Source organism: Rousettus aegyptiacus, unplaced genomic scaffold (genome assembly GCF_014176215.1).
Source record: "Rousettus aegyptiacus isolate mRouAeg1 unplaced genomic scaffold, mRouAeg1.p scaffold_m13_p_14, whole genome shotgun sequence".
NCBI lineage: Eukaryota > Metazoa > Chordata > Mammalia > Chiroptera > Pteropodidae > Rousettus > Rousettus aegyptiacus.
Genome location: NW_023416289.1, coordinates 8,261,163 through 8,288,873, shown reverse-complemented (window position 1 = coordinate 8,288,873; position 27,711 = coordinate 8,261,163). Strand labels below are relative to the sequence as shown.

At 52.0% G+C, this 27,711-nt stretch overlaps 1 protein-coding gene across 1 annotated transcript in view; it reads left to right on the top strand.

Annotated features, from left to right (window-relative positions):
• The window catches only part of CNGB1 (cyclic nucleotide gated channel subunit beta 1), a 54,004-nt gene extending 27,557 nt beyond the window's left edge, over positions 1-26,447 (top strand). The window contains exons 19-34 of the mRNA XM_036232101.1: positions 270-377; positions 2,413-2,570; positions 3,619-3,774; positions 4,811-5,019; positions 6,073-6,123; positions 6,408-6,494; positions 8,754-8,818; positions 9,628-9,750; positions 13,325-13,466; positions 14,190-14,349; positions 16,155-16,252; positions 16,354-16,437; positions 18,848-18,966; positions 19,223-19,369; positions 21,963-22,179; positions 23,582-26,447. Of these exons, the coding sequence (XP_036087994.1) occupies positions 270-377; positions 2,413-2,570; positions 3,619-3,774; positions 4,811-5,019; positions 6,073-6,123; positions 6,408-6,494; positions 8,754-8,818; positions 9,628-9,750; positions 13,325-13,466; positions 14,190-14,349; positions 16,155-16,252; positions 16,354-16,437; positions 18,848-18,966; positions 19,223-19,369; positions 21,963-22,179; positions 23,582-23,974 (2,317 nt within the window). The 3' untranslated portion in view covers positions 23,975-26,447. The remainder of the gene's footprint in view (positions 1-269; positions 378-2,412; positions 2,571-3,618; positions 3,775-4,810; positions 5,020-6,072; positions 6,124-6,407; positions 6,495-8,753; positions 8,819-9,627; positions 9,751-13,324; positions 13,467-14,189; positions 14,350-16,154; positions 16,253-16,353; positions 16,438-18,847; positions 18,967-19,222; positions 19,370-21,962; positions 22,180-23,581) is intronic.
• Positions 26,448-27,711: the final 1,264 nt, after the last annotated feature.

Sequence of the window (27,711 nt, the reverse complement as noted above, 5' to 3'; positions counted from 1 at the left end):
ATGAACTCAGGTTTGCCTGAGGCCAAGTCAATACTGTCGCTTCTTTGCTAGGCCATTGTACAGATGTGGAGACCGAGGTCCGAAGAGTGGCCGTGTCCCTCCCTTCTCCCTCTATGTCTCCCTGAGGGCAAGGGATGACCCTTTGGCCGCACCATTCCCTGCCCCGACCCAGGATTGGGCTCTGGGTGATCTGCAGGGACAAAGTCTGGCTCACCTCCCCTCGGTCCCCGCCCCTGCTGAAGTCTCCTTCCACGACTGTGTCCTCGCAGGAAGAGGCTGCCCTCTCAAGATGACGAAGCTGAAGAGCTACAGGCCCTGTCACCGGCTCAGACCCCTGTGGTTGCCTGGTCGGACACCTCCACCCCACAGGGCGCCGAGTGAGTGGGGACCACCTCTGGGGTCTCAGAGGGTCGGAAGGGTGGGTGGGTGATAGAAGGTGAGTTTGGGGGAGCAAGGATGTTTCAAGAACCCTCTGCCATGAGGCAGACTCTGCCAGTGGCTTCCGAGTGGTGAGACAGGGCCGGGCCTGCTGCCCAGGCTGCTGGCTGGCCTGAGGCTTCTAGAAAACCTGCAGAATGGGCTCGCACTCTGGGCCCAGCGGTGTCCACGGGCCGCGGTGCTCGGAGGAGGCATCTCTGTGCAGACGCTCTGTTGTAACGGAGAGGCTGAGGGGAGGCCATAGGACTGTGAGGGTCTGGGGGGATGGGGTGGAGATTGTTAAAAGTACAGACTCCCAGGCCCCACCCAGACCTGCTAGATCAGAAGCTCAGACATTGGGCCCTGGGGAATCCATCTTTGCAAGCTCCCCAAATGATTCAGATGCAACTGGCTTATTGAACAATGTCGAGAGGCCATTGCAAGGGCTGTGTCTCTGACATGTAACTATCCCAAGGGCCAGGCCGGTGGGAGGTGTTTTCCTGAAGAGTCTGAGTAGCCAGGTTGATGCTGAGGCCACTGCCCTGGGTTCTGGCATGGGATCCCCATCCTGCTCGCGGCCACAGCTCCCGGAATGGCCACAGGAGATGCCAAGCTTTCATTCCAGTTTTTGGAGTTTATGTTTTAACAGAGTTGTGGAAAGTTCAGAAAAGTTAAAGAAACAGGAAAAAAAAAAAAAAACCCAAACCTTACCCATAGTCCAGTGGTCTGTTTTATCATGCAGCGGAGTCGTATCTTATGCAGTAAGGTAAGGGTAGGGTTAGGACTTAATATCAGAAATAAAGTATAAATCAGGCATAATAACAAAAATCACCCCTGAGAGCTCTTAAGGAGGGGAATAGGCTAAGCCGCTGTAAGAAGGAGACCCTGAAGATTCAGTGGCTTAGGGAACAAGATGTTGCTTGTGTGATGGTCACGTTGAGTGTTTCAGGCCGGTGGAAGGCTCTGCTCCATGCAGTCATTCAGGGACCCAGTTAACAGTGTGTCTGCCACCTTCTATGGCTCCCGAGATCCCGCGGCCACCATTAGGAAGGGAGAACGCCAGGCCACTGTTGGACGAGGAGGCCTGGGGGTGCACGTAGCATGTGCACTCACCTTCCACTGGTGAGAGCTCCTGTGGCCACACCTGGGAAACGCAGCCCCTGGCTGGGTGTCCACGTCCCGGCGACCACCCCCTCATGGAAGATGACGGATGTGGGCGAGCAGCCCCTGTCTCTGCCACACCCGAGTCCCACCTCCCATCGGGACTCCCACGCTGGCTTGTTTCCATTTCGGCTTCCTCAGCTGAGCACGAGAAGAGCGGCTGGCTTGAGTTTCAGGGATTCGAAAGTATGAGGAAAAAAAAAAAAAAAGATCTGAAAACAGCAGTATTATACCCAGGCCAGTGAAGTGATCAGAGTGAGGCCACTCAGGGGACAGCTCATGTATGCGGCCCATGTCCACTCACCCACTCATCCCTCTCCTCCACACTGAGTGGGATGTCAGGCAGACCGCTGTTCTGTCTGTCTGTCTCTCCTCTCTCTTTCTCTTGCTTCTAGGGTGCAGTTTACATTCCCGTAAGTTACAAGGATGTACAATGTATCTGGACCGCTCTTTCCATCGGCTCTTTCCGAAGCCTAAAAAAGTAGCCCTGTCCCCTCTCTAACCTGTCCCAGGCACATACGGCATGTGAACCCCAAACTGGAGGTAACAGCCCTGAGCTGAGTTCCCCCCTAGGTCACCAGGGGAATCAGTGTTTCCTCAGATCCATCCATCTGAATCAGAGCCTGCAAGGTGCACTTTCTAAAAGCTGCCTCCCCACCCCTCCCCCGTACCCTCCAGCGTGATTCTCAGACGGAATTTTCTTTCAGGAGATATTAAAGCAGTTTAATGAAAACGGGGGCAGGATTCGCTCTTTCAGGCGCTGTTCAGCTCTTCCCCAGGGGCGTGGGGTCCCTTCCCACGTAACCCGCCTGCCTTCGGGTGCTGTTTCCACAGTGGCCAGGGCCGTGCGTCCTCGACGGCCAGCCAGAACAGCGCCATCATCAACGACCGGCTCCAGGAGCTGGTGAAGCTGTTCAAGGAGCGGACGGAGAAGGTGAAGGAGAAGCTCATCGACCCCGATGTCACCTCTGATGAGGAGAGCCCTCAGCCCTGTGAGTCCAGGGCTGGGACGGGGCCCCGAACGCCCCCTGTCAACGCGTGGTGAGCGTGGCCCCCAGGGAAATGGCTGGGGCGCTTGAGATAAGCCCAGACCCCCACTCTGCGTTTGGAGTCCTATATATACCTGTTTAGCTCTATACCCAGGGGAGGGAAGAGGGCCAAGCTCTGACGAATTATGCGGTTGGCTCCCCGGCTCCCAGGGCAAGGGCCCTCGTGGACCTCCTACCTTTTCCCCACTGGCAGGCAGGTGGTGGGCCCTGGGATGTATCTCGTGGTCTTATGCTCAGATGGTGTCCACAACCCACTCTGGAACAGTCTTATTTTTCAGAGGCCTCGGTTACAATATTCTTATGGGGCTACCTGAAAGTTTTCTGCTTCCAAGGTACAGGAGGAAATGGGAAATGTGCTCTGTTGTCAGGGGGCATTTCCAGGCCTTTCCAAAGGAGAACAGTGCCTTAGAACTCAGGATGCCAACATGAATTATAGGTAGCAGATTCTGACTTCACGATCCTAAGCTAGAAACACAGCCATATTGGACCTATACGAGCCAATCTCTAGCCAACATCACCCTAGAAATGCAGAATGGCTGTGATACCATTCCGTCCGTCTGGTTTTAGAGATGAAGGAGCTGAGATTCCTGCTCTGAAAAACCTAGAGCAACGTTTTCCTGATTTCTGACCCTGAGTGACAGGAGTCCTGGGTATGAAATGCTCCAGCCCTGCAGAGGGCGCCAAAGCAGTCCAGACACAGACCCACAAGCACACACTTAACTGAAACATCGAACTTGCCCAGAAACATCCCATTTGGGGCGGTTCCAGGATGATAACTGGTAAAACTTTCTGGACAGGTCCTCAGGTCACTGTTAATGAGGGAGCCGTGGGGTTTACCCTGGTGTCTGTGCACAGGGCTTGTAGCCAGTCGTGGGATAGTGCCAGGGTCCCCTCGGCTCCCGTTCCGGGGTCTGCAGTTGCTCGCCCTCTCTCAGCATCCCCTGCCTGAGCCTCAGGGCTGGGGTGGATGGTCACCAGTGTTATCCCATAGCCCCAGTCAAGAAAGCCCCAGAGCCGGCCCCGGATGCAAAGCCAGCCGAGGCAGGGCCGGTGGAGGAGGAGCACTATTGTGACATGCTCTGCTGCAAGTTCAAAAGACGCCCCTGGAAGAAGTACAAGTTCCCCCAGAGCATCGACCCGCTGACCAGTGAGTCCTGGGCGGGCATGGGCGTCGCTGCCATGCCATGTGAAGGGGCAGGAGATTGGGAGGGGAGCGGATGAGGGAGTATAAGAGGTGGGCCGGGCGGCTACAGACCCAAGGTTCTTGACCTTCCCCCCCAAACAAAAAAAAAAAAATCCCTGGAATAGGAACAAAAGATCACGCCCACCTTACAGACAAGGAAACTGAGGCACAGGGAAGCTAACGAGTCTAAACACACAGTTAGTTACAGTTCGTGGCAGACCCAAGACGCTTGACTCTTGGCCACGTCTTTCTATTCTGCTCTCGCTGGCTCCTTCCTGGAGCTGCTGCTCTGAGCAGAAAAGGGAGGAAATCCTTCGAACGTCTAAAGTGAATCCCTCTCCTTTTCCTTTTAGCCCATTTTCTATCCCTTGGGAATAACAGCTTTGCATATACGTGCACAGTACTTTACAGTTTACAGAGGATCTCCCTGGCTTTCTTATCTGACTCCCCGAGGAAGGCAGAGTGGGTGCCAGAGAGGGACTTTTCCCAGGTTATATGAGAAGTCATTTGGGGGACAGAACTCCAACTCTGGTGTCCACTGGGCCTCTAAAATGACCACGTAACCCTATGATGTCCACCCACCCATCCATCTATCCATCCATCCATCCACCCACCCATCCACCCATTCACTTGTCCATGTAGCTATCCATCCATCTTCTATGCATTATTTACTATTGCATAAGTAAGGCAGGAAATAGATATTAGGAAAAACTTCAACAAGAACAAAAGCAAAAGAAGTTTCTAGTCAGCTATTATCCAACAATGCCCCCACATCCCCTCCTCTGAGTACTCTGATTTGTTATGGCCTATCAGTGATCTATTTTTAAAACAAAGATCATTTCACCCCGACCTCCACCCCCACCAAGTTACAGAATTATCACATACAGTGCTTACAGGAAGGCGCAGATAGACAAGTGGAAGAAAGCCGCACCCCGGTCCCACTGCAAGGAGCCGGTCCGGCTGATGTGCTGGCACGTCCCCGCCCCTCCCTTCCGCACAGACCTGATGTACATCCTGTGGCTGTTCTTCGTGGTGATGGCCTGGAACTGGAACTGCTGGCTGATTCCTGTGCGTTGGGCCTTCCCTTATCAGACGCCAGGCAACATCCACCTCTGGCTGCTGATGGATTACCTCTGTGACCTCATCTACTTCCTGGACATCACCGTGTTCCAGATACGCCTGCAGTTTGTCAAAGGAGGGGACATTATTGTGAGTCACAAGCCAGTAGAGGGGGTGGCTGGGGGCAGACTCTGTGGCCGTAGTCTTCAGGGGACCAACCCCCGATGCTTTGATAGACAAGATAAATGAACAGGGGATTGTGGGAATATCTGCCCCTGCTTGTCCAACATCATGGTTGCTTATTCTGCACATCTTTGATATATTCAAATTACACACACCAGGGGTGAAATGGTTCCTGGACCATCTGATGGAATTAGAGATGGAGAAGTGGTCCAGAGAATACCCTTTAGTGTAGGTGGACCGGGTTCAGATCCCAGCTCTACCACAACTAGCTGTATCGCCTCTTTGAGACTCAGTTTCCTCATCTGTAAAGCGAGGATAGTAATTGTTCCCGCCTCATAGCATCGCTGTGAGGATCGACTGAGGTAATGCACGCGGAGCGCTCGCACAGGTGACGGCTGGCACTCGACATTGCCTGTGGGTCCTGCTAAGAGCATGATACTCGGGACCAGTTTGAGACCCCGGGCTCTGGTGCAAGCCCCACTTACCGGAAAGGGGACTGAAGTCCCGATCGTGACTTGGCGGAAGCCGGAGGCACGGTCCCTGTCTCCCTGTGCAGGTGGTCACTTTTCAAAATTTCACACGGGCAGCGCCTGCTCCACTGTGCGCAGACAAGTTGAAATTGTGCCTTTAAGACAATTTAGACGAAGAAGCATTCCCTGGGCAACCTCTTTCCTGGCTGGATCGGAGCCACTGGCAGCTCCTCAGTAAGAAGGTGGTACATGGTTCAGGGAAGACCAGCGTTGCTGAGAAAATGAGCTCAGGAGCCTTGCCTTCCATCCCAGAAGTTGGAGTCTAGCTGGGTGACCGTGGGTGACTGTCCCCCTGCTGGGGGCTCGACCTCCCCACCCGTAGACCACGAGACTTTCACCTGAGCTCAGCTGGTCCATTTGGGCTCTCGTCCATGGGGCTGTTGCTCTGATCAGAAGGCGGAGGCTCTTTGGGGATTTGCATCACTGCCCTCATGGGGTCAGGGATTAAGCTCTGAGGCCATTTCATGGTCATTATTCCATTTCCTTCCAGACGGACAAAAAAGAGATGCGCAATAACTACCTGAAATCTCCCCGCTTTAAGGTACAGTGTGCTAGGGATGCAAGTGTCTGTGGGGTCTTAGAGGGTGGTGTCTCAGGGGATCCTGGGTGCCTCAATGCCGGTGTGGTGTGGTTTCCCTTAGACTGGCACAGGCCGGGCAGCCAAGCAGAGGCCTGTGGGTGGAGTGCCTTCTGCCCTAGTTTTAGGCCCTCCTGGGACATTCTGAGCTCTCCTGTCCACGGAAGGTAGAAGCCTGGTCACTCACCCCACCCCACGACCCTGGACCTCCCTGTTTTACACACTGTGGTGTCTCACTGGGATTTCAGATGGACATGCTCTGCCTGCTGCCCTTGGACATTCTCTACCTGAAATTCGGCGTGAACCCCCTCCTGCGCTTGCCTCGCTGTCTGAAGGTGAGAGTGGCTTCTCCACCCAAGGCTGTGCGCTCCTCCTGCTCCGCACCGGCTCTGACACCTTAACGTCTGCCCTGAGCAGCACTGGGGAGGTGTCAGGGAGGGCTGTCCCAAGGGGAGATGGGACGGTCCTTACAATCGTTAGCACTTCTTAGTGGTGCCTGTATTAGATGGTGTTCCTCAACCCCACGAGGCGAGTGTTGGGAAGTCCGAGGCACGGAGGGGTTAAGTAACTGGCCCAAGTTCACATAGGTAGGAAGGAATGGAGTTCGGATTTGAACCCAGACAGTCTGTCTGCACTGTCTACACTTTCAGCGATGACCGAGTTCCTCCACAGAGGAACTCCTCCTTTATGATGGTCTCCATCTAAAGATAGGGTAACTGAGGCGTGGAAAGCTTGGGTGACTTGCTCAAGGTCACAGGAGCCAGGAAGTAGTGCTTGGGATGGATTTGAAATTGCAGCCCAACAGCTGTTTCATCATTGTTTGCTGCTCAAGGTCATGACAGCCATTCTTCCTGCCACTAGGGCACAGTTGGTTTCCCAGTGAGAGTGACAGCGTAGAGGGAAGACCTGACAACTGTCCTTTAATGCGACCAGTGTGGACAGCTAGTCAGCGTACGTGTGGTCTTCCAAATGGAATTTCCTGACAGACCAATTAAATTCACCTCTCTTCTTACATGATGCCTGATGCCTCGTCCCCAAAATGGCAATGAGGGAATTTATAAGAGACAAACACAATCTCCTTGATAGCCAAGAGAAACATGGCAGAAAAAAAATAGGAAGAATGTAAGTAACACAAAGAAAAACAAGCACTTCTTGCTGGAATCGAACGTAGAAACTGCTGCTGAGCTCCCTGGCTGCCAAGAGGAAAGGGGAAACTGGAAGCTGCACCGGGCTTATCTGACAGGTGCCAGCCTCCTGGGGGCCACTAAGGTTGCTTTAGAGCCAAACATCAGAGTGGGGAAGGTCAGATCCACAGCTCAGTTTTTATCCCACATGCAGAGGCGGGATCCATACCTTGGCGGTAGCGAGCGGGTGTACCTCCCACACCTAATGCTTAGCACCATTCAGAGGACACGACTCTGAGGCAAAGGCGAGGGATTCGAGCCCGTGGTTCTTGTCCATCCAGTGCAAAATCCAGATGGAAATGACAGCAAACACCTGGATGATAGCTAGCACGTCCCCTAAGAAAGCATCATCCACCAATGTTATTGTCAAATGTCAAACAATATGTATGCAGTGATCCAGATTGGAAAGAGCTTGCAGTGTAAGTCCAATCTGGGTTTGAACCCTGGCCCCATTACCTACCAGCTGTGTGCTTTGGGCAAGTTATTGAACTTCCCTGAATACCATTTCCTCTCTGTAAAAGGAGAATGACGATACAGACCTTATAGAAGTGTGTGTCTATACACACACACAAACACACACACATGCAGCTGACCTTGAACAACATGAGTTCAAACTGCACGGGTCCACTTTTATGTGGATTTTTTTTTTAATAAACATGTACAGTACTATAAATGTATTTTCTCTTCCTAATGATTTCCTTAATAATGTTTTCTCTAGCTTACTTTATTATAAGCACACAGTATATAATACGTATAACATACAAAATATGTATTAATCAACTGTTTTATGTTAGCGGTAAAGCTTCTATTACCAGTAGACTATTATGTTTTTGAGAAGTCACACGTTATACACAAACTTTCTACTACGCTGAGGTCATGCCCCGAACTCCTACATTCTTGGAAGGCCATCTGCAAAGTGCAGTCATCAAAGGCGCTCAGTAAAAAAGAGCAATTGTTATGACTACACTTTTCCTGTTATAAATAAGCCTCGAAGGATATAAGTGAGGGTTAGGGATGCTGTCCCTTTAGAAAATTGTTTTCTTTCCGAGTAAGCATTAAAAACAGTATCCTTAACCTGGGACACATGTGCCCCTAAAAGTTTCGTGATCAGATTCAGAAGATCTAGGAGTCCCCTGAAATTACATGCAAACTGTAAGGACACAATTACATGTAGTTTCTGAGGGAGCAGATACCATGGCTGCCATCAGAGCAGAAAAACAAAGTTTCCAGCCCCGACCCCTCGAAGGGCTGAGGACCTCCGATGTGGAATGTTCCCTCTCTAGCCCCCTCCCACTAGGGGCTGCAGAAAGAGCCCAGTCCTGGCACCCACAGGGTACGGGCAGGGGAGGAGAAAGTAGAGTGTGGCCCCCCGGACAGCGGGCTGCCCTGATATCTTGCTCTTCCTCCCAGTACATGGCCTTCTTTGAGTTTAATAACCGCCTGGAGTCCATCCTCAGCAAAGCCTACGTTTACAGGTGAGACCCCCTACGCACGTGCGTGTGTGTGTGCGCGCGTGCGCGCACACATACACATACACACACACACACACACACACACACACACGGCGTTCTCTACCCACCTCGCTTCCCTTTTCTCACTACCCTGGCCCTGCAGCTCTTGCCGCCCCCAACGGAAGCCAGGCCTCTTCCTGGCCCTTCTTTGAAGAGATGTTTGCTTTTTTAGAGAACCAGGAATGTTCCATTTCCCCTAATTGTGAGAAGGGCACACATAGGTAGACACAGATGGCTCACTCTCACTTCCAGGGAGCTGGGCCTCATGTTGGTCTCAAACACAGAGACGACAGTTCTAAGGACACAGTGGGCCATCTGGTGGTTGTCCGAGGATGGAACCTGGCACCAGCCAGGCCACACTCGGGGACAAAGCTCCTCTCCGCCCCTCTCACGGAGTGGCCCTTCTCTGCCCAGGTCTGCCCCTCCCCACAGAGCCCCCTCTTGGGCTCCCCCATCCCCCGGAACTGTCTGCACATGGAGCTCCATGCCAATTTCAGCCCTCGGTCTTGACAACTCTCTATTCAAGTGCTTCCGTTCCTAACCGGCAGCCTCAAAGAGCATCTCATTGGCCCAATCCAGCCACTGGCCGGTTCCCATCAGACCTCGTCTACCCTGCCAGGCAGCTGGGCAGGGCTATGGGACTCCAACAGCAGGACCTGTGGGGCGGGCATTGGGGGAGGTGAGCGCTGGCTTGTGCTCTGTGTCCCTACCCCTGGGCAAGATGTCACGCTGCCCCTTCTGCCGCCGCGTTCATGCCTGTCCTCCTTCTGCAGGGTTATCAGGACCACAGCCTACCTGCTCTACAGTTTACACTTGAACTCATGTCTGTATTACTGGGCATCCGCCTATCAGGGCATCGGCTCCACTCACTGGGTTTATGACGGCGTCGGAAACAGGTAAGCCACAATCTTCCTTCTGGGGCCATAATTCATGGCACAGAGACTCCCAGAATGGAGTCCTATGACCGCTCTGTCATTGAGGCCACCTTGCCCCCAAGGACCTACTGACATGATAAGATCGAAGGGCCAAGTGTCCAAGTCCTCACTAAGCTAACATTTCCTGAGCACCTGCCACGCGCCAGGCAGAGGGGTGCAGAGACATGAACGAGACCTGCTGGAAAGATCCCTTCAGCACCCCAGAGTCTGGGAGAGTTAGAAAATTCACTGCCTGCGCCTGTACACATCCACCCTAAAGGCATGGCTGAGAGGGGACGAGGCCAGAGAAACCTCAGCACAGCTCCCGGCCATCGCTAGCTGTGGAGGAGCTGGCCAACGAGGTGAAACCAACCTGTCAATCCAGGGAGCTGCCATACATTGTGGGACATGCTCCAATGATGGTGATGATGGTGATGATGAGGACGGTGATGATCCCGATAATAATAATAATATGATGATGATAGCAGCAAGCCCTGGAGAATACTTCAAACGCACCAGCCCTGTTCTAAGCACTTAACACAGTAATTCACTTAATCCTCCCGACAATCACACAGGAGAGGTACCGCCATCGCCCCCATTCTACAGATGCGGTAGCAGGTCGCAGCGCCTTCCCAGAGTCGCCCAGTTCATAAGCTGGAGAGCTGGGATTCGAACCCAGGCCGCGCGGCTGCAGAGTCTTAAATGTACCATCTGCCCGGTGCTGCAGAGGAGTGGGGGCGGCAGGGAGGCGGGATAGTCAGTCCGGGAGGGTTAAGTCTGATCTTGGTCCTGACAGGTGAAGAGAAGGGGCAGGGAACCCCGGGGGAAGGGGCGGGGGAAAGGAGCTACATGGAGAAAGGGGCGGGGTTGCAGAATAACGGAGTCCGGAGGAGCCGGGAGCCAGGCCCTGTGTGGCTGGAGCGTGGGTGCGTGACTGGCACCCCGCAGGTGGGTGGGGCCTGGTCGCCAAGCTGCCTCCCCACCCGAGGAGCTGGAACCTCGCCTTCCAGAGCAGCACCGTCCAGGACTGCAGCCACCGGCCACACGGGCTCCCAGCCTGCCCAGCACTTGAAATGCAGGTGTGACGGGTGTGCGGGAGGTGTAAATTACACACACACAGGATTTGGAAGACATGGACAAACAGGCAAACTCTCTTACTGCCGATTTTTAAAATATTGGTTACATGTCGAAATGATTAATTTTGATAGTTAACTGAAATATATTATTGAAGTTAATGTCACCTGTTTCTTTTTACTTTCCAAAAATGTGGCTGCTAGAAAATTTAACATCATGCAGATACACCACCATTTATTTAACTATTCCCTTATTATTGGCCGCTTAGGGGGTTTCCAGTTTTTCACTGTGACCCATGGTGCTGCAGCAAACATCTTCGTATATGACTCTGTCCTCTGGTCTGTTTCTTCATAATAAATTCCTAAAGGGAATGGCAGGGTCAAGGGTACGGACATTTTTAAGGTTTTTTAAAAAAATGTTATTATTTTAATTAATAGGCTCTCGTTAAGAGCGGTCTTCGGTTTGCAGAAGAATCGATTGCAAAGTCCCGCCTCGTTGTTAAGGCTTGGATGGTTATCGAAAGCTTCCCCATCTGCCCTCTCACCTCTTGACTTTCGAAGCCTTTTAAGCCAGAGAATAACAGGACCCGGGGGGACCTCGGAGAGACAGCTGAGAGGAGGATGGATGGGGAGGACAGGCAGGAAGCAGAGGAACCAATTAGGGGAGCACCGGTCTGTCCCTTAGAGCAAGACAAAAGGTTTTCGCGATGAGGGGGAGGGAGGCCAGCGTGGGAAGATGAGAAGCCCATGGGGTCAAGGTTAGGGATGAGCCCAGAGATTCAGAGCACAGGCTTTAGGGACGGGAGTCCGGGCTGTGACTCCTGGAGCTGCCACCTGCTAGCAGGAAACAGGCTGCCTGTCTTCTCTGGGCCTCAGTTTCCCAACCTGCAGAATGGAGCTGATAACGGGACCCTCACCTTGATGAGGCAACTGAGGATTCTGTGCCTCTGAGTCACTGGCCCAGTGCCAGGCCTTCCTGGACACTCATTCAGCCGCGGTGATCAAGAGGAGGAGAAAGAGTCCGGGAGTCAGTCATCTCAGGGGGGGGCCTTACCTTGGGCTGGGCTGTGTCCACTAGTGACACAAAATGTTCTCAGTACAGCTGCCGGTACTTTGACCTCCTCCACACACTTGCTTCCAAGTTGGCACTAGAACAGGCAGTCCCTCGTGTGGCTGCTTTGTGGAGCGGTCATTCATCTCGGTATGGATGCCCCAACCTTGGCCGCAGTGGCCATCAGCGTCTGCTGCCTTCTGCAGTGGGCCCGTGCTCTGAGGGGCACTCACACCTGTAGACACATGTCCCAGAGTCTGGGGCAGCCCCAGCAGGCAGGAGGGGAATCGGACATGGCCCGAGGGGCAGCACCGGAAACGGGGCCAGGGCCTAACACCCCTGCATCACCAGTAGCCTTGTCCTCTGCTCCCCTCAGCTGAACCCACCTGTAGCCCTGCTCCTGAGCCCGTGACAGACCATCCATCCATTCGTCCATCCATCCATCCATCCATCCATCCATCCATCCACCCACTATCCATCCACCCACCATCCATCCATCCATCCATCCATCCATTCATTCATCTCACAAGGAGGCGGAGAGGACTCAAAGACCTCTTCTAAGTGAGGGAAGGACAGAAACTATTCATTAGACCTTGCTCTGTGAACTTGGGTAAGGCCATGACCCTGGAACTCCATTTTCTTATTTGCAAACTGAGAGTAGTATTACATTCAAATGGAAGACTTTGGGAGGCCCCTAAGACGTGCCATGCCAGTGAACGGTTCCTCCCACCAGAAAGGGTGGGGGGTGGCGGGAGGGGGGGAGCTGGAGGTCTGTGGGCTTTGCTCCTGTTTTCTTTCTGTCTGTGGCCGAGCAGCACCCATGCCCGGCTCCCAGACTGCACCCAGCTCAGTCCCGCACGCCGCCTGGTGGCCAGGATGAGTATGACGGGGGGGGCGCTTAATGGCAGGCCTGTGCTGTCCCTCTGGACCTCTCCTACGTGCCTTGGTGGGAGGACAGGAAGGCTCAGGAAAGCAGGCTGGATTTCCTGTCTCTTAGTCCTGCTGACCCCACCCTTTGCTGACCCCTGGGAGGGAGCAGCCTGAAGGTGTGGACGAGTGTATGAGGGACTCTTGCTGCTTCGTGATGAGACAAGCTTGGGCACTTCCTGGGCTTTTTACCACACAGTAGGACCGCATCACCCATGCCTCCCTTCCCAATGGTTCACATGCCTGCGTCAAGGGGTGACAGCTCAGGGAAGCAGATGACACCCGGGGTTCCACTCCCAGCCCTGGGTGACCATGAGTATTCCCTTTCCCTTCCGGGGCCTTAGTCTCACCATCTGTAACTAACCTCCGCAGGTGTGAGAGGCCGTCTTGCACTTCCAAGCTGGACAGAGTTTTCTTTCTCGCACGGCGCACATCCGTCAGAGCCACCCGGGGTCGGCAGGGTGGGGCCTGTGGCGACTGAGCGCCTTTCCGCTTCTCTCTCCAGTTACATTCGCTGTTACTACTGGGCTGTGAAGACCCTCATCACCATTGGCGGGCTGCCCGACCCCAAGACGCTCTTTGAAATTGTCTTCCAGCTGCTGAATTATTTCACAGGCGTCTTCGCTTTCTCCGTGATGATCGGACAGGTAGCCGGGTCTCTAGTCTGGCTTCCCACCCACCTGCCTGCAGTGCCCCTCTCTCCTTTCCCCTGCTGCCAGCAATGTCCTCATCTGTGCCCAAGCCTGTTGGACGAAGCGGGAAGAAGCACTGGACGTAGAGTCAGGAGCCTGGGGCTGTGGGACCTGCCGGGTGGTGGGGCTCTGAGTCCCATTCCCTCTGAGGTTGCTTCCATTTGAGATGTCGGTGCCTTTGGAACACCCTGGAAAGCTGGGCTGAATGGCTTTCTGCTAAGGCTGCGGATTTGGGCTGTTCCCTAGGAGAGAAACCTCTGGGGGTTTCTGATGTGCTGGGGGCACATCTCACATTTTAGTCAGTGCAGAAGGTGACAATCGAATTACCTCTGAGGAGCTCCATCCTGAGGGAGGGTATACTGGGTGCATATTTCCTTCAGAGTGCGGTCAAAGTGGCCTCTGACACAGAGGGGCCACGTTCTACCAGCCCAGAGAAGCTTTCTCTCCTTGTGAGGCCTCTGAGGGGCCAGAAGACTCACCCCGCTCATCCCCTGTCCTCACTGGGGGCAGAACTTCCCCTGTCGACATGGACGTGGTGTCCCTTTCTCCTAATCACCCCTACTGCCTCGAGCGCGCACCCCAGTCTGCATAAATGTGCCCATGACATATGTCCCCAAAGCCCATGCAATGGCCCCGCTCTGACTCAGTGACTTGGCTGACCTGTCCCCTTGTCCTTAGATGAGAGACGTGGTGGGGGCCGCCACCGCAGGGCAGACCTACTACCGCAGCTGCATGGACAGCACGGTGAAGTACATGAACTTCTACAAGATCCCCAGGTCCGTGCAGAACCGCGTCAAGACCTGGTACGAGTACACCTGGCACTCCCAAGGCATGCTGGGTAAGCCCCCTCCTGCCGGGCGCCGTGCTTCCTGGGCCCTGTGCCCATCCTGGGTCCCTGAGGCCTGAGCCCCAGGGCCTCTCTTGGCTGTGGCCCCTATGTGTAAGTGAGAAGGGCCTAGGGAGGCCTGCGAGGTGTCCGGAGCTGGGCCACCAGGAGACCCTGGCGACTTGAGGTACTGGTTTTCTGGATGCCTGCCCACCTCACTTCATGGACCTTGAAATGCGTGTCCATCTGAGATGCAGTCAGGAGAGAAGGAAGAACGTCTCTCTCTCTCTCTCTCTATACACACACACACACACACACACACACACATACACACACACATATTGTTTATATATAAAACATATATATACATTATATACATTTATATATATGATTTTTTTCCTTCATGAATGTGTTGATGTTATGCTTTAGTTCTGAAATTATTTGGCTACAACAATGCATTTAATTCACCATTGTTTTTGCTTTCTTGTCCATGACGGGGTGTGTGTGCTCAGGAATTATTAAAAGTGGGAGACTCTTACCTGGAAATTATTTCCAAATATAATGAATGAAGTTTTCATGGATTCTAAATGGAACTCTTAATTAAATCTGGATATTCTAATTATATGTTAATTGAAAAAGTTCCAGTTTCTTTTTTATTTTGGGAGCTGGTAATTTTGTTTGCAAAGTCTAGATATTGTTTCGGAGGCGTCTGAAAAGCCTACAGGCCACTGGCACTTGGTGCCCCACACTCCCTCAGCCAAATAAAGGGGCCCCACTGCCTCTGTGGGGTTCCCTCTGGTCTCAGAGAAGCCACGCTTCAGCCCCAAGGTCTCCTGAGCAGGGGGCGTTGACAAGTCAGCAGACGTTGAGTGTTAGAATCTTCATTCTAACGTGCCTCGTAGACTGGGTCATGTGACTACAGTCTACAAGGCTCGTTCACATTCATTGCCTCAGTTCCGTTGACAGCCTCGCGACAACTGTCTTGTTGCCTCCCTCTTCGCAGGGGCGCATATTTAAGGACCCTAGAGGGCCCTGACCTGCCCAGGCCCACCCAGAGCTTGAGTCCGTGGATAGTCACGGTGCAGTGGGTGGGGCACCGAGGCTGGGATCAGGCAGTACATTTCCCGTATCCAGCTACCAACGTTCATTCCACACCAGGCTCTCGACAGGGCACCACATGGTGACCTCCTGGTGGACAAAGCAGATGGCCCTGCTCTCCTGGGACAGGCTCTGCAGCCCCATGACCTGGGTGGGATCCTGAGTCTGTCCCCCTGGGCCAAGTGGCCGTGGGCAAGTCTCCGCCCTCCTGAGCCTCCTTTCCTTGTCTGTAAAGTGGGGTTTCTAGTAGTAGGCCCCTCTTGGGATGCTGGAAGAATTGAACAAAGTCATCTTTGTAAAGCGCTCTGTAGAAACAGTGCTCAAAATACTTTATTCTGGCTAACATCCTTCTAACAGTGTGAGTAGGGAAGATGGCTCACTAACAAACCGTCGCAACAAAGGGTGTGTGTGATAAGCTTTACTGCACAGGGATTGCTCCCGTCACAGCTGGTGGGGGGATCTCAAGGGAGGGCTTCCCGGAGGAAGCCTTGGTGAAGGTCTCTGAAGAACGAGCGGGAATTAGCCTGCTCAGCAAGGTGCATAAGGGTGTTCCCAGACGGCATCTGGGAGGGTGAGGGAGGGCACTCCCCTAATCCAGTGTGGTTCCGGGCGGCGGAGGAAAGGTGTGGCTGGGGCCAGCCAGTGCAGTACAGACACGGCCCCCGTGCCGGAGAGGGGCCTGGCTGTGCCTCTGACGCCCGCCAGGGTCTCATCTGCAGACGAGTCAGAGCTGATGGTTCAGCTTCCAGACAAGATGCGGCTGGACCTTGCCATCGACGTGAACTACGACATCGTGAGCAAAGTGGCGCTCTTCCAGGTATGACCCCCCACCAGCGCCCTCCCCTTCAGGGCTCTGGGAGGCCCCGAGCCCACACCTCCTCCTGAATTGGGACTCCCTTCCTCTCCTCTCGGGTACAGGGCTGTGACCGACAGATGATCTTTGACATGCTGAAGCGGCTTCGCTCTGTCGTCTACCTGCCCAATGACTACGTTTGCAAGAAGGTGAGTGCTGCTGAAGGCAGCTACAACATGGCCTGGATTCGCTGGCCCCCTGATAGTTGGGAGCTGGGCTAGAGGGGGTGCCTTTGAAGGCCCAGCGAGGTTTATGGGGGCAGAGCAGAATTGCTGGAGAGGGAGGGGACGGCTGCGGCTCTGAGCACTGGGCATCTGGCCCTGCAGCTCCAGGTTGTGTGGCACGAGTTGGCTTTGTCCAGCTCCAGGCATGGGACTCTGATGAGCCTGAGGGTTTGCTCCCCGGACGTGGGGCCATGAGGGCCAGGATGAAGAACCCCACTTTACAGAGAAGGAAAGCAAGGAGCCTCGGCAGGAGCGGGGCCTTGGCTGAGTAGATGGAGCTGCTTCCTGGTCTTGGTCTTGTAACGAGGGAACGGGGGTGGGGGGCGCAGTGGGAGATGGCAGAGGTTGCGAACTGGTGGCCCCAGCACAGGAACCGGGCCGAAGGTGTCTGCGATTCGCTTTTTGTTTTCGTTTTGCCTAACCTTAAAAAAAAATGTGACTAAGGCCCCGACCTTGAGAAATAGAAGGTTTTATGTAAAAAATCCAGATTTCTGGCTGAAAACAGAAAATCTGCTAATACTGAAACCTTCCCAAATAACAAGAGTCAGCTTGAGGGGTGGAGAAGGGACTGCCCTTCCCGGGGGACATCGTGCTCTCTCCTGACACTACGCCCCCCACCCCCCACGCACCAGGCACCCTTTACTCCTTCACACCACCCACCTGAGCCTGGGAAACATTTGGGTTTGAATCCTGGAGCCAGACAGTGTCTAGGGCCCTTTCTCGTCCCACTTTTTGGGATTCAAGGTGAGAACAAGGTCACTTAGTAAGGAGTGGTTGGATACGGGGCAACAGGAACCAGGTTTCAGGCTTCTTGTTACAGAGCTGTTGATAAGGCCACTGTGTATGTTGGGGTGAAAATATTGGCCACGCAACCCTGGTAAGACTCGGGAGCTGCCAGCTCAAGAAGGCTCCTGTTTCCAAGTTACCTGCTTCAGTGAAGTTTCTAGATGCAGAGGGCTGGGGGAAGAAGGGAAATGTGTGCTGTCAATAGATGAGCATTTAAAGTTGCAGCCTTAGAGGCCATGAAGGGTTTGGGTGCAATGGAGTGATTTATCGGACATTGGAGCTACTTCCTAGCTGTGCAGCCTTGGGGAAAGGGCTTGCCCTCTCTGGGTCTCTCTCTTCTCATATATAAAGAAGGGATAGTGAAACTATCTCCCTCATGGGTTGGTTGTGCCTGGCACAGAGTAGGTGCCATTGCACCCGGTCTCATCCCTGTGGGCGATGTAGAATTTGCTTCACATTAGGAAAAGTGAATCGGTTTGTTGGGAATTTCGCAGCTGGAAGTTGCGAGCCCTTGGTTAGCATATGTGAATGGCGCCCTCTGCTGTCCAGTGTTGCTCTGTGATGATTTTACAGAGACACCCCCAGGCCGCCCCACTTAACCACCCCCTGGGCTGGCGAGTGAAGTGAGGGCGAGCTCTTTAAACCCCTCCTACTTCAGCCCTATGTCAAATTGGACACCGGAACAGGGAAACAAAACTTTCTTCCTTTTCGTTAAGAAGGTCACGCGTGTGCGAGATACCCAGGAAATGTTGGTCAGATGAATCAAAAGTGTAGTCCACTTGACCTGTCCTTGGCCTCTTGCCCTTTACACATGGCAGGTGAGACAGGTAGTAGGCCAGGCAAGGGCCTGTGAGGCCGCGAGGACAGGAAGTGTGTGGCAGACTGGGTATTTCTGATCGTAGTCCAACGCAAGCTATTCATTCATTCACTCATTCGTTCGCTCGATTTAATTTGGGATTAAGACCACTGTATTAGTTCGCCATGGCTGCAGTAACAAGGCACCACAAACTGGGTGCCCCAAACGACAGAGCTGTACACGTTGCAGCTCTGGAAGCTAGAAGTCCAAGATCAAGGCGTCCGTAGGGCTGGTTCCTTCTGCTCCAGACCTCTCTCCTTGTAACCACTGGGCATTTTTGTTGTTGTTATTATTCCTACTTCCTTTAGAGAATGCTCATTGAACCCCCGATGTGATAAGTGCTGTACGTAGAGATGGGTTCATTGTATGAAGCACTGCTTGCTTTCCGTGCCTCTGGGCCCCCATCGGTATGCGTAATTGGGGATTCGCAGAAAACCATTACACCTGCACCATTACTTCTAGCACTTGCCTTTTCATTACCCCACTAACACTAACTCCTCACCGTAATCCTGCAGTTAGGCAGGCCAGGGGGCGGCGACTCTCTCCAATCAAGATGGGGAGACGCAGGCCCCACCACACACACAAAGTGTACGGGTTCCCCCGTGCTGTGCCCTAGCCTCTGGGCTCTCAGCCCTGCTGCTTCTGTGGCCACTTTTGGCGATGGCAGAGGGAATCACCCCTTCTCTGTTTCAGGGGGAGATAGGCCGTGAGATGTACATCATCCAGGCGGGGCAAGTACAGGTCTTGGGTGGCCCCGACGGGAAGTCTGTGCTGGTGACGCTGAAAGTCGGATCTGTGTTTGGAGAAATAAGGTCAGAGGGGACCTGGGGTGAAGGGAGGGGACCTGCGCAGAGGCTGGGGAAGTGGGCGGGGTGGCCGGTGGGTGGGACCATGTCCGCAAGGGCCCTTCGAATGCGGCCCTGGCACCTGCTGACACAGGCAGGGTGCACCAGGGCTCTCCCCTGGAGGGGGCCGCCATTGCGTTTGATGCCCAGCGGAGAGGAGGATTTTAGCGTGGTTAGAACGACAGCTTCCGAAGGGTCTCACCTCCCTCCCGTCTCGCCCCAGCTTGCTGGCTGTTGGCGGCGGGAATCGGCGCACTGCCAACGTGGTGGCTCACGGGTTTACCAACCTCTTCATCCTGGATAAGAAGGACCTGAATGAAATTTTGGTGCATTATCCTGAGTCTCAGAAGTTACTCCGGAAGAAGGCCAGGTACATTCTTTTTTTAATCTAAGAAAAACAATCCATATATATTTCAATGCTCATTTCTTAAAGACTAAAGCTGTCTTTCATCACTGTCGTACCTTTGTCAAATCAGGAAACAATACTATGACCTCATCCCTGGTCCGTTGTTGAATTTTGCTAATCGTCCCAATAGTGCCTTTTATAGCTTTTCTTTCCTTCTTCCCCGCATTGGCCTGTGTCCCCTGTGCCCACGTGTATCTTTCGTCTCTCCGATGAGGAATCAGAGCTCCTCAGCCTTTTATGTCTGACGATGACTGGCTCCAGGTCCCCTTCCCCCTGCAAGAGGATCACTGCTCAGGAAAGCCATGCTCAGAGCTGTCGCCCATTCTTCTGCTGGTTTAGGCGAGGGTTTGGCACATGGACCAGGATCCTGCAGAGGCCTGGCTCCTGACCTGCCTGCCGTGTGCTGGTGTGAGGCAGCCCAAGGAAGGAGGAGGGGCTGATTCTCCCTAGAGGATGGGTCTCTGGACAGGCAAGCTTGAGGAAAGAGGGAGGGCAGGGCGTCACATACGAGCTCTGCTCATCAAAGGGGGGACCTGGTCTGAGAGGCACAGGGCCTGGGGGTACCCGAGTTGGTGAGAACCACACGTGGGGTGCTGTCTAAGCTCCCCACTTTATGGGAGACCCGAGGTGCCAAGGAAGTGTGGTGCTCAGCTCTCCATCATGGCCATTCGAAGAAATAGGGCAAAAATGTCTCCTGTGTGTTGCCTCCTCCCGGAGGATGAACGCTTGATCCTAATTACAGTGACACGCATGTCATCTGAAAATGAGGCTCAATTTCCTTAATCTGGAAATGTCCCAGAAGCCAGCTCAGTGTTTCGAAACAGAGAGCGCCATTAGTAATCAGCAAAGGTCCGATAGTTCTTTTGTGGTATTTTAGTACCATGCCAAGCCTTCCTGCAGGCTGATGCGCTGTGAGTTATGAACTCCAATAACATAGGTGACAGTGCTGGGCATGTAAGGGGCCTCTGATGAATTATCATGTTTGTATTCTCCTGGGGAAGCCCCAGCTAGAAAATGCAAGTCTTGGGCAATTACTATCAATGTGCACAATTTAAATCCATTGTCTCTGATTAGATAAGCAGCCAGTAATGGCCTCATTTTTATACAAACAAGTTTTGCTGGACCCTGATGAATGAATTTGCCAATGAGTAGTCTAGCTAGGTCCACCAGATTACGGATGAGTGGCTTGTTCTTGAGCCAAGCCACTCATCATATATTTGTAGCATGACAAATTCCCTATAAAAGGCTGGGGCTCTGTTTGGTGAAAAAATTCTCTCCTTGTTTAGAGAAACAGGGTGGTTATGCCGCATTTAGTCTGGGTTATTATCCTGCCTGTGGCACTTCTGAGCAGCCTTGGGCATGTTACTCCCCCTGAGCCTCTGTTTCTCAAACCCTCAGGAGTAGCATCAGTGTCTAAGAAGATCGTGACCGTGATGTTGCTTCGCAGCCATTAAGATCCAGGGCATTGGGGTCGGAAGCATCGATTTTAATTCCAGCTCTGCCACGACCAAGCTGTGTGGCTTTGGGAAAGTTACTCACTCCCTCCGGACTTCCATGTCCTTATTTGATATGAGGGAAAATAATAATGCTTACCTGGGGATTACTGTGACGCAGAGTGTGTATCAGTTACCTATTATTGCTAGCAATAAATTTAGTAGCTGAAAACTATAAATATTTATTACCTTAGAATTTCTGCAGGTCAGAAGTCTGGGAACAGCTGAAGTTGGTCCACTATAAGGCTATATAATCAAGTGTTGGCCAGAGCTGGGTCTCACCTCAAGTTTTACTGGGGAAGGACCTGCTTCCAGAGTTACATCATTGTCGGCTGAATTTAGGTCCTTGTGGTTGTAGGACTGAAGGCCTCAGTTCCTAGCTAGTTGTTGGCTGCTGGCCATCCTCAGATTCTTGCCACATTCCCTCCCCCAATGTGGCTGCTTGCTTCATCGAGGCCAGCCAGAGAGAGAGTCTCCTTGCCAGACAGAGATCACGATTCTATGTGGCATCATCGCAAGCGCGATATTTGATCACCCCTTGCTGTATTCTACTGGTTGAACACAAATCACATGTCCCACTCGCCCGGAAGGGGAGGAGATCACACAGAGGCATGAACACCAGGATTGGGATCCCAGGGGCCACCAAGTAGTGACTATGAAGGACTGAGCACAGGGACTGATACAAACAGATACTCAGTAAGTGATACAAAAGGAGGAGCCAAAAGCTTCGGGCCCATTTTCATCTGGGCGTCCCCTTTCTAATTCCATATGTTAAAGTACCCTTTATTACTTCCTGTGAGACCTCAGGAAAGCGACTCATCCCCTCTGAGCCTCCGTTTCCTCATCTGTAAGGTGCAGACCCCGAGACCCGCTCCACTGTGGCCGCTCTGAGCATCCCGCGAGATGCTATGCGTGAAGCCCTTGGCTCTGTGCTTGTGTCAGAAGAGGCACTCGGAAACGGTTAGCCAAAGAGCCTCCATCGCACGACTCCCGCTCAGAGGGCGCTGCACAGACGGGCCCCGCGGGGCCCGCCTGTGCTGATCGCAGACCCCGCTTGCTTTCAGGCGCATGCTGAGAAACAACAACAAGCCCAAGGAAAAGAGCGTGCTCATCCTCCCTCCCCGCGCCGGCACCCCCAAGCTCTTCAACGCTGCCCTGGCCGCCGCGGGAAAGATGGGTGCCAAGGGGGCAAAAGGCGGCAAGCTGGCCCACCTCAGGGCTCGACTCAAAGAACTGGCCGCGCTGGAGGCGGCTGCGAAACAGCAGCAGTTGCTGGAACAGGTAATGCGGTCGTGACCCCCGCCTCCCACCTGTCCATGTCAACTACGTGCCAGGAAGAAGGCCACGCTTTCGGTTTTATATCGGCCGGGGCTCGTTTGGCTGCCAGTGATAGAAATGCAAGTGATACTGCAAGCTCAAATTCGCTTGAGAAAATGGAATTTATTGGGTCGAGTCCTTGAAACGTTGGGGCGAGGCTGGATCCCAAAGCTCAAATGAAACAACAGGATAAGGTGTGCCGTTCTGAGATCTCTGCTTTCCTTCGGGATGGCTCCATTCCCAGGCAGGCCCCCCAAGAGCTCTAGGGTTACACCCCCCTGGTTTGGGAACTCCAATAGAAAGAACCTCTTTTCCAGTAATTCCAGCAAAAGTCCCAGGGCTCGCTGTCACATGTCAATTCCTGAGCCGTTCAATGGAGTGCTCTGCAGAGGCCTGGTGGGAGGTGGATTCCGCAAAGGGAAGTCCTAGTGTAGGCAGAGAATGTCCCTCCCCAGATGACAGCGACGTCCTCATATTTAATGTTGTGTCTGTGACAATTTAAGAATTGCAAGAAAAACCATAGCGACAGGCAGCACAGCGCTGACTGCTCCCACCCCCACAAATCTACAGGGAATTTAGAAATTAGTTCTGGGAATTTTTTTCTGTGATTAATGCCAAGAATGCCAATTAGAATGATTGCATTAATTATGGCTTCTCATTACCGTCCTTCAGGGAGGCTGCGGGGAATGGGAGCTGGGTTTAGGCAGGAGCTCAGTGGCTGGGAAGGGCAGCAGTATACATAAGAGAATTCAGAGGAGCCCAGTGAACCTAGACTCTATGCAGGCTGGCGTCAGAGTCCAGGGGACCCATCCAGAAGCCATGTGACAACAGGAGTCTGAAGAGCGACATCAAAGTCACTTGGAGTTTCAAGTCTTCAAATGTAGTCACCGATGACTACAGATTGAGGAAAGACATGCTTGTCTGGCTCACAAACTGTCAAGGGCAGGGTCGAGCTGGCAAGTTGGGGGTTTCTAGGGCTGGCTGAGTGGGCTTGAGCTCCAAGATTGACAGGCTTTATCTGGAATGTGCTCCTGGTGTTAGTTCTTCACTGAGGCAGCTTGGGGATATCAATTAGATTTGCACGAGTGTTCCAATAAAAAGCATTTCCCCTGCAATTCAGAAGCAGGGCAGAATGGCAGAGTGCAAGATGCTCTAAGATAGCTGTCCAAGACAAATGCCAGCTCTGTCACTGCTGGCTCTGTGACCTGGGTAGCTCAAGCCTCCTGAGCCCAGATTCCTCGTGATTGCCACTGCACAGGCTAAGGCTCCGCTGTGCTCCTCCTTGGGAATCTGATCAGGGGAACAGGGATGTGTCCAACAACCCTGCGTGTTCTCTGACTCATGAGTCACCCTTTCCGGATTCCAGGCCAAGAGCTCGGAAGATGCTGCAGGAGAGGCAGGCTCGGCTGTCCCAGGCCAGCCTGCACCCACAGACCAGCCTGCACCCGCAGACCAACCTGCACCCCCAGACCAGCCCACACCCGCAGACCAGCCTGCACCCCTGGACCAGCTTGCACCCCCGGACCAGCCTGCACCTGCAGACCAGCCTGCACCCCCGGACCAGCTTGCACCCCTGGACCAGCCTGCACCCCCAGAGCCCCCAGAGCCCCTGGCGCCCCCGGCCCCAGGCTCTCCACCACCTGCCTGCCCTGGGGGACCCGAGGAGCACTCGGTGCAGATCCACATGAGCCCTGGTGAGGACCCCGGTGAACAGGACCTGTTGGGGGAAGTCTCGGAGGAGAAGAAGGAGGCCGAGTGAGGTGCCCGCCACCCCACCACCGAGACATCGGTCCACAGTAGTGGTCTCGGTCACTCTCAGTTAACCGCCCCGGCGCCAACATCCCTGCCCCGACATCAGCTTCTCCTGGGGCTGGTCTTGAAATCAGAAAATTACCTAGTGTTCATGTCCCTAAGTTCCCACCGTCATCTGAGGACCCCGCCTCACCCACTGTTAATGACTTTTAAGAACAAAATTCTTATCTGTTTTGAAAGTTCATGGGCAGAGGACAAAACAGAACTTTAACACGAAGGGACGGTTTGTTGGAGACCTAAAGGGTTATCGAGCATTAGGGGATTTCCTTCAAGCATTTGTCTCTCACACGTCAAGGACAGAAAACCCTCACTCAGCAGGAGAGCGGGCAGCTGGGCTGCCATTCCCCTCACTGGGGATCAGGCACACGCGACCCCATGTTTCTCCTTGCTGGGCAGTCACAATAGGAACAAGATGCCGTTAGGGTGGTTAGAACTTATCTTCCTCAGACTATATTCAGTTCCCAGTCGATGCCATTATCCCAGAACAGATAAAATGGAAATGGGTTTATTGGGGGTGGGAGGTCTGAGGGGGCTGTGAGTGTTTCTGAGCTTCTCCTCTGCCAGTCACCAACTGTCATCAGCAGAGATTAATCTACTACTGGCTGTTGACACCCTTGCTATAGAGATGAGGGCAGCAACTTAGATAAAACCTAGAGGAGGCAATCTCACAGCCAACACCACTGAAGTCCCTGAATTTTCTCCAGATCATGGCGTGTTACTTTTATGATTCAGAAAAAGGGTTGGGGGGGGGAATAATTCAATCAATGGATGGATATCTATTGAGGACTCGATTTGCATACTGAATGGCTCTTGGGGGAGTGGGCGATGAAAAACAAAAACTAGTATGTTTGTTTCCACCAGCGACAATGAATACAAAAGGCCCAGATTTCCGATAGGTACTGCCCATTTTTATACAAAATTACAGGAACTTTGGGAGCTGCTGATGGGGCCTTTGAGAGCTTGCAAATGTCTGTGTTTGTCCATCAAACTAAAAGCAGAACATTCATTTCCTCCATGGAAAAATTAAACAGTGTGGGAGTTCTCAGCCTGGTCAAAGCATTTCGAAATTCCAGGGTGACAAACAGGTTTATTTAGTTGATGACATATCACGTGATCCGAATAATCATCACATTGAATATAATGATGAGTGACATTATTTTACCCTTAAAAAAAAACTTCTGTTAATTTATTTTAATAGGTAGTAATATATTTACATGGGTATGAAAGGGTACTCAGTGAAAATTCTCCCTCTTACCCCTGGCGCCCGACCTCCCCGCTCCCCTTCCAGAAGCGACCAACAACTGTTATCAGTTTCTTGTGTATCCTTTCAGAGATATTTGAAGCTTACACAGAGAACTGTGTAAATGTATCCTTGTCCCCTTCCATTTTTATTTTTAAACAAACGGTAGCCTACTAGAGTCGCCGTTATCTTTCGCTTGATTTATTGTGGAGCATCTTCAGTTTCGGTACATAGAGAGCATATGGCCGTTTATTTCACAGCCTCACTCTGGTCCATTGCATGGAAGGACCATAACACTTAGCTGCTCTCTCGTGGATGCCCATTTGCGTAGTCTCCAATTTTATGCTGGTAAACACGACGTTGCAATAAAACATCGTGTACAGACAAAGCTTTGCTGTAAACACTGTTTTTAAATCGGAGAAGTATGGAGGTTTGGGTTATTATTTTTTTTCTTTACCATCCCCATTTATCATTTCCATATTTTGCACTGAATATTCTAAGGTCCAAGCGAGGAGAATGCTTCCATCTTTAGCAAATATTTCAGATATATCGATAAAGTAAGCTTGTTGCCCTCGGGTAGATGGCAAAATGTTTCAAGGGCATCCTCACTATGAGGGCCTAATTTACAAGGAATCTTGTTTTTATATGAACGTACTTATTCTTTTAGCTATCAACCCTTTAATATATACTGCTTATTATATAAGGCGAGATATTTTTGAGGTTCCCAAGAGTTGTCCTGGAAAGAAAAATTTATTTTGAAATGAGATTAACAGTGTCTTAATTTCACTGAGCTATCTCATTACACTCGACACTTTCACAAAACTTGGATGTTAGATAAATCGAATTGGAGGCTGGCATTATACTCCAAATAGAATTGTACAGGTCGATGAGCAAGGTATGGATGGTATAGCTCAGAGACACTGTAATTCTGCAGCTGAAACAGGACTTTTGTTCATGTGTGTTAAATCCCTACTAATTTAAAATGTCTCAACGCTTTCTGCATTTTGGTAGAAAATGAATAGCAAGCTATTTTTTGTTAACTACATGAATACTTTAAATAAAATTAAAGCCATGCAGCTGTTGAAAATTTCATTATCAAAATGTATTCAACTACCTGGAATATTTTCATCTGCTTTCTTAGTAAATGTGAACACTGCATTTCACACTCTGGCTTTCACCTTATTACAATGCATTTTAATTAAAAGTATTTAGACAAATATTCCTGGCTTATGGATTCATTTCGGAAGCTGATCATGTATGACAGACACTTTTGTGAGAAAAACGACATTTATTTCCTGGCTCAGCCTCCCTGGCTCATCTCCCATTGAGATTTTTGAGACCTTCATCCATCCTGCATCCTTGTGGCTGAGTGATGTCCCTACGGTATACCTTATCAAGCCTCCCTACACCCTAAGATTCTACGATCCCCTAAAACAGCCCCTTTAAGTCTAGACTCACCTATTGGTCTCGCCAAGCTAATTGCTCACAAATTCCCCAGCCCCAGATTTGTTCAATGGTACAGAGTACTGACAAACATGGGCTCTGGGTTCCAACTATATAGCTTCCGACCCCAGAATAACCACAACCCACAGGTGACCATGGGCCTCTCCGAGACCCCAGGATCTCATCTCATAAGATGGAGATAATCTATTACACCACACGAGGCCACTGTGATGATCAGATAATATATGGGCATTGCCAAGTTCGAATGGGCATTAGGAGTAAAGCTGACTTCTATGCCCCTTCCTCCCCTACATCTGGAGTAGAACCCTCCAGAAAACTCAGTCTTCTCTGAATTCTGCCTGTGTCCAGGGTTATATGCATAGAAAGGGTGTGATCACCTCTTTCTTTGTTCTTTATCTAAGAGCTGGTACTAAGACCAAGAGAAACGTTAATTATAGCGATATAAATACCGCAGCTTCTCCTCCATCCATGAATCCATTTTGTCCGTTTTCATACAAAAACAGACCCTAAAACTCCTTAACCAAAGCTTATTTTCCCGGGACAGTCACTCTGCTCTAGGCTAGACCCAGGGAAGGCTTCATGGGCGCGTGACCAGCGCAGTCGCATGTGGCCCTATGCTCAGAGGGACCCCATGCTTGATTAATGCTCTGCTGTCACCATTTAAAAATTCTTAATAATTTTTGAACAAAAGGGTCCTCCATTTTTATTTGCGCTGGGCCTCAAAAATTAGATAGCCTGTCCTGGCTCGGTAGGAATACCACCCCATATCTGAGAAGGCCAGAGGGAGAGGGAGGTGGAGATGTGTCTCTCTTGTACCAGCTTCCAGCTTCCATCTCCTGCCTTCCAGCCACAGGATCCTGCTCCCTTTTGAATCATCACCTTTCGGTCACGCTCAAATGTGGTGACTTGAGCGAAGACCATTGGCTCTTTCCCGAATATCCAATGTGGAGAGCTGCCGCCCCTTCTTCCTTGCTAACGGA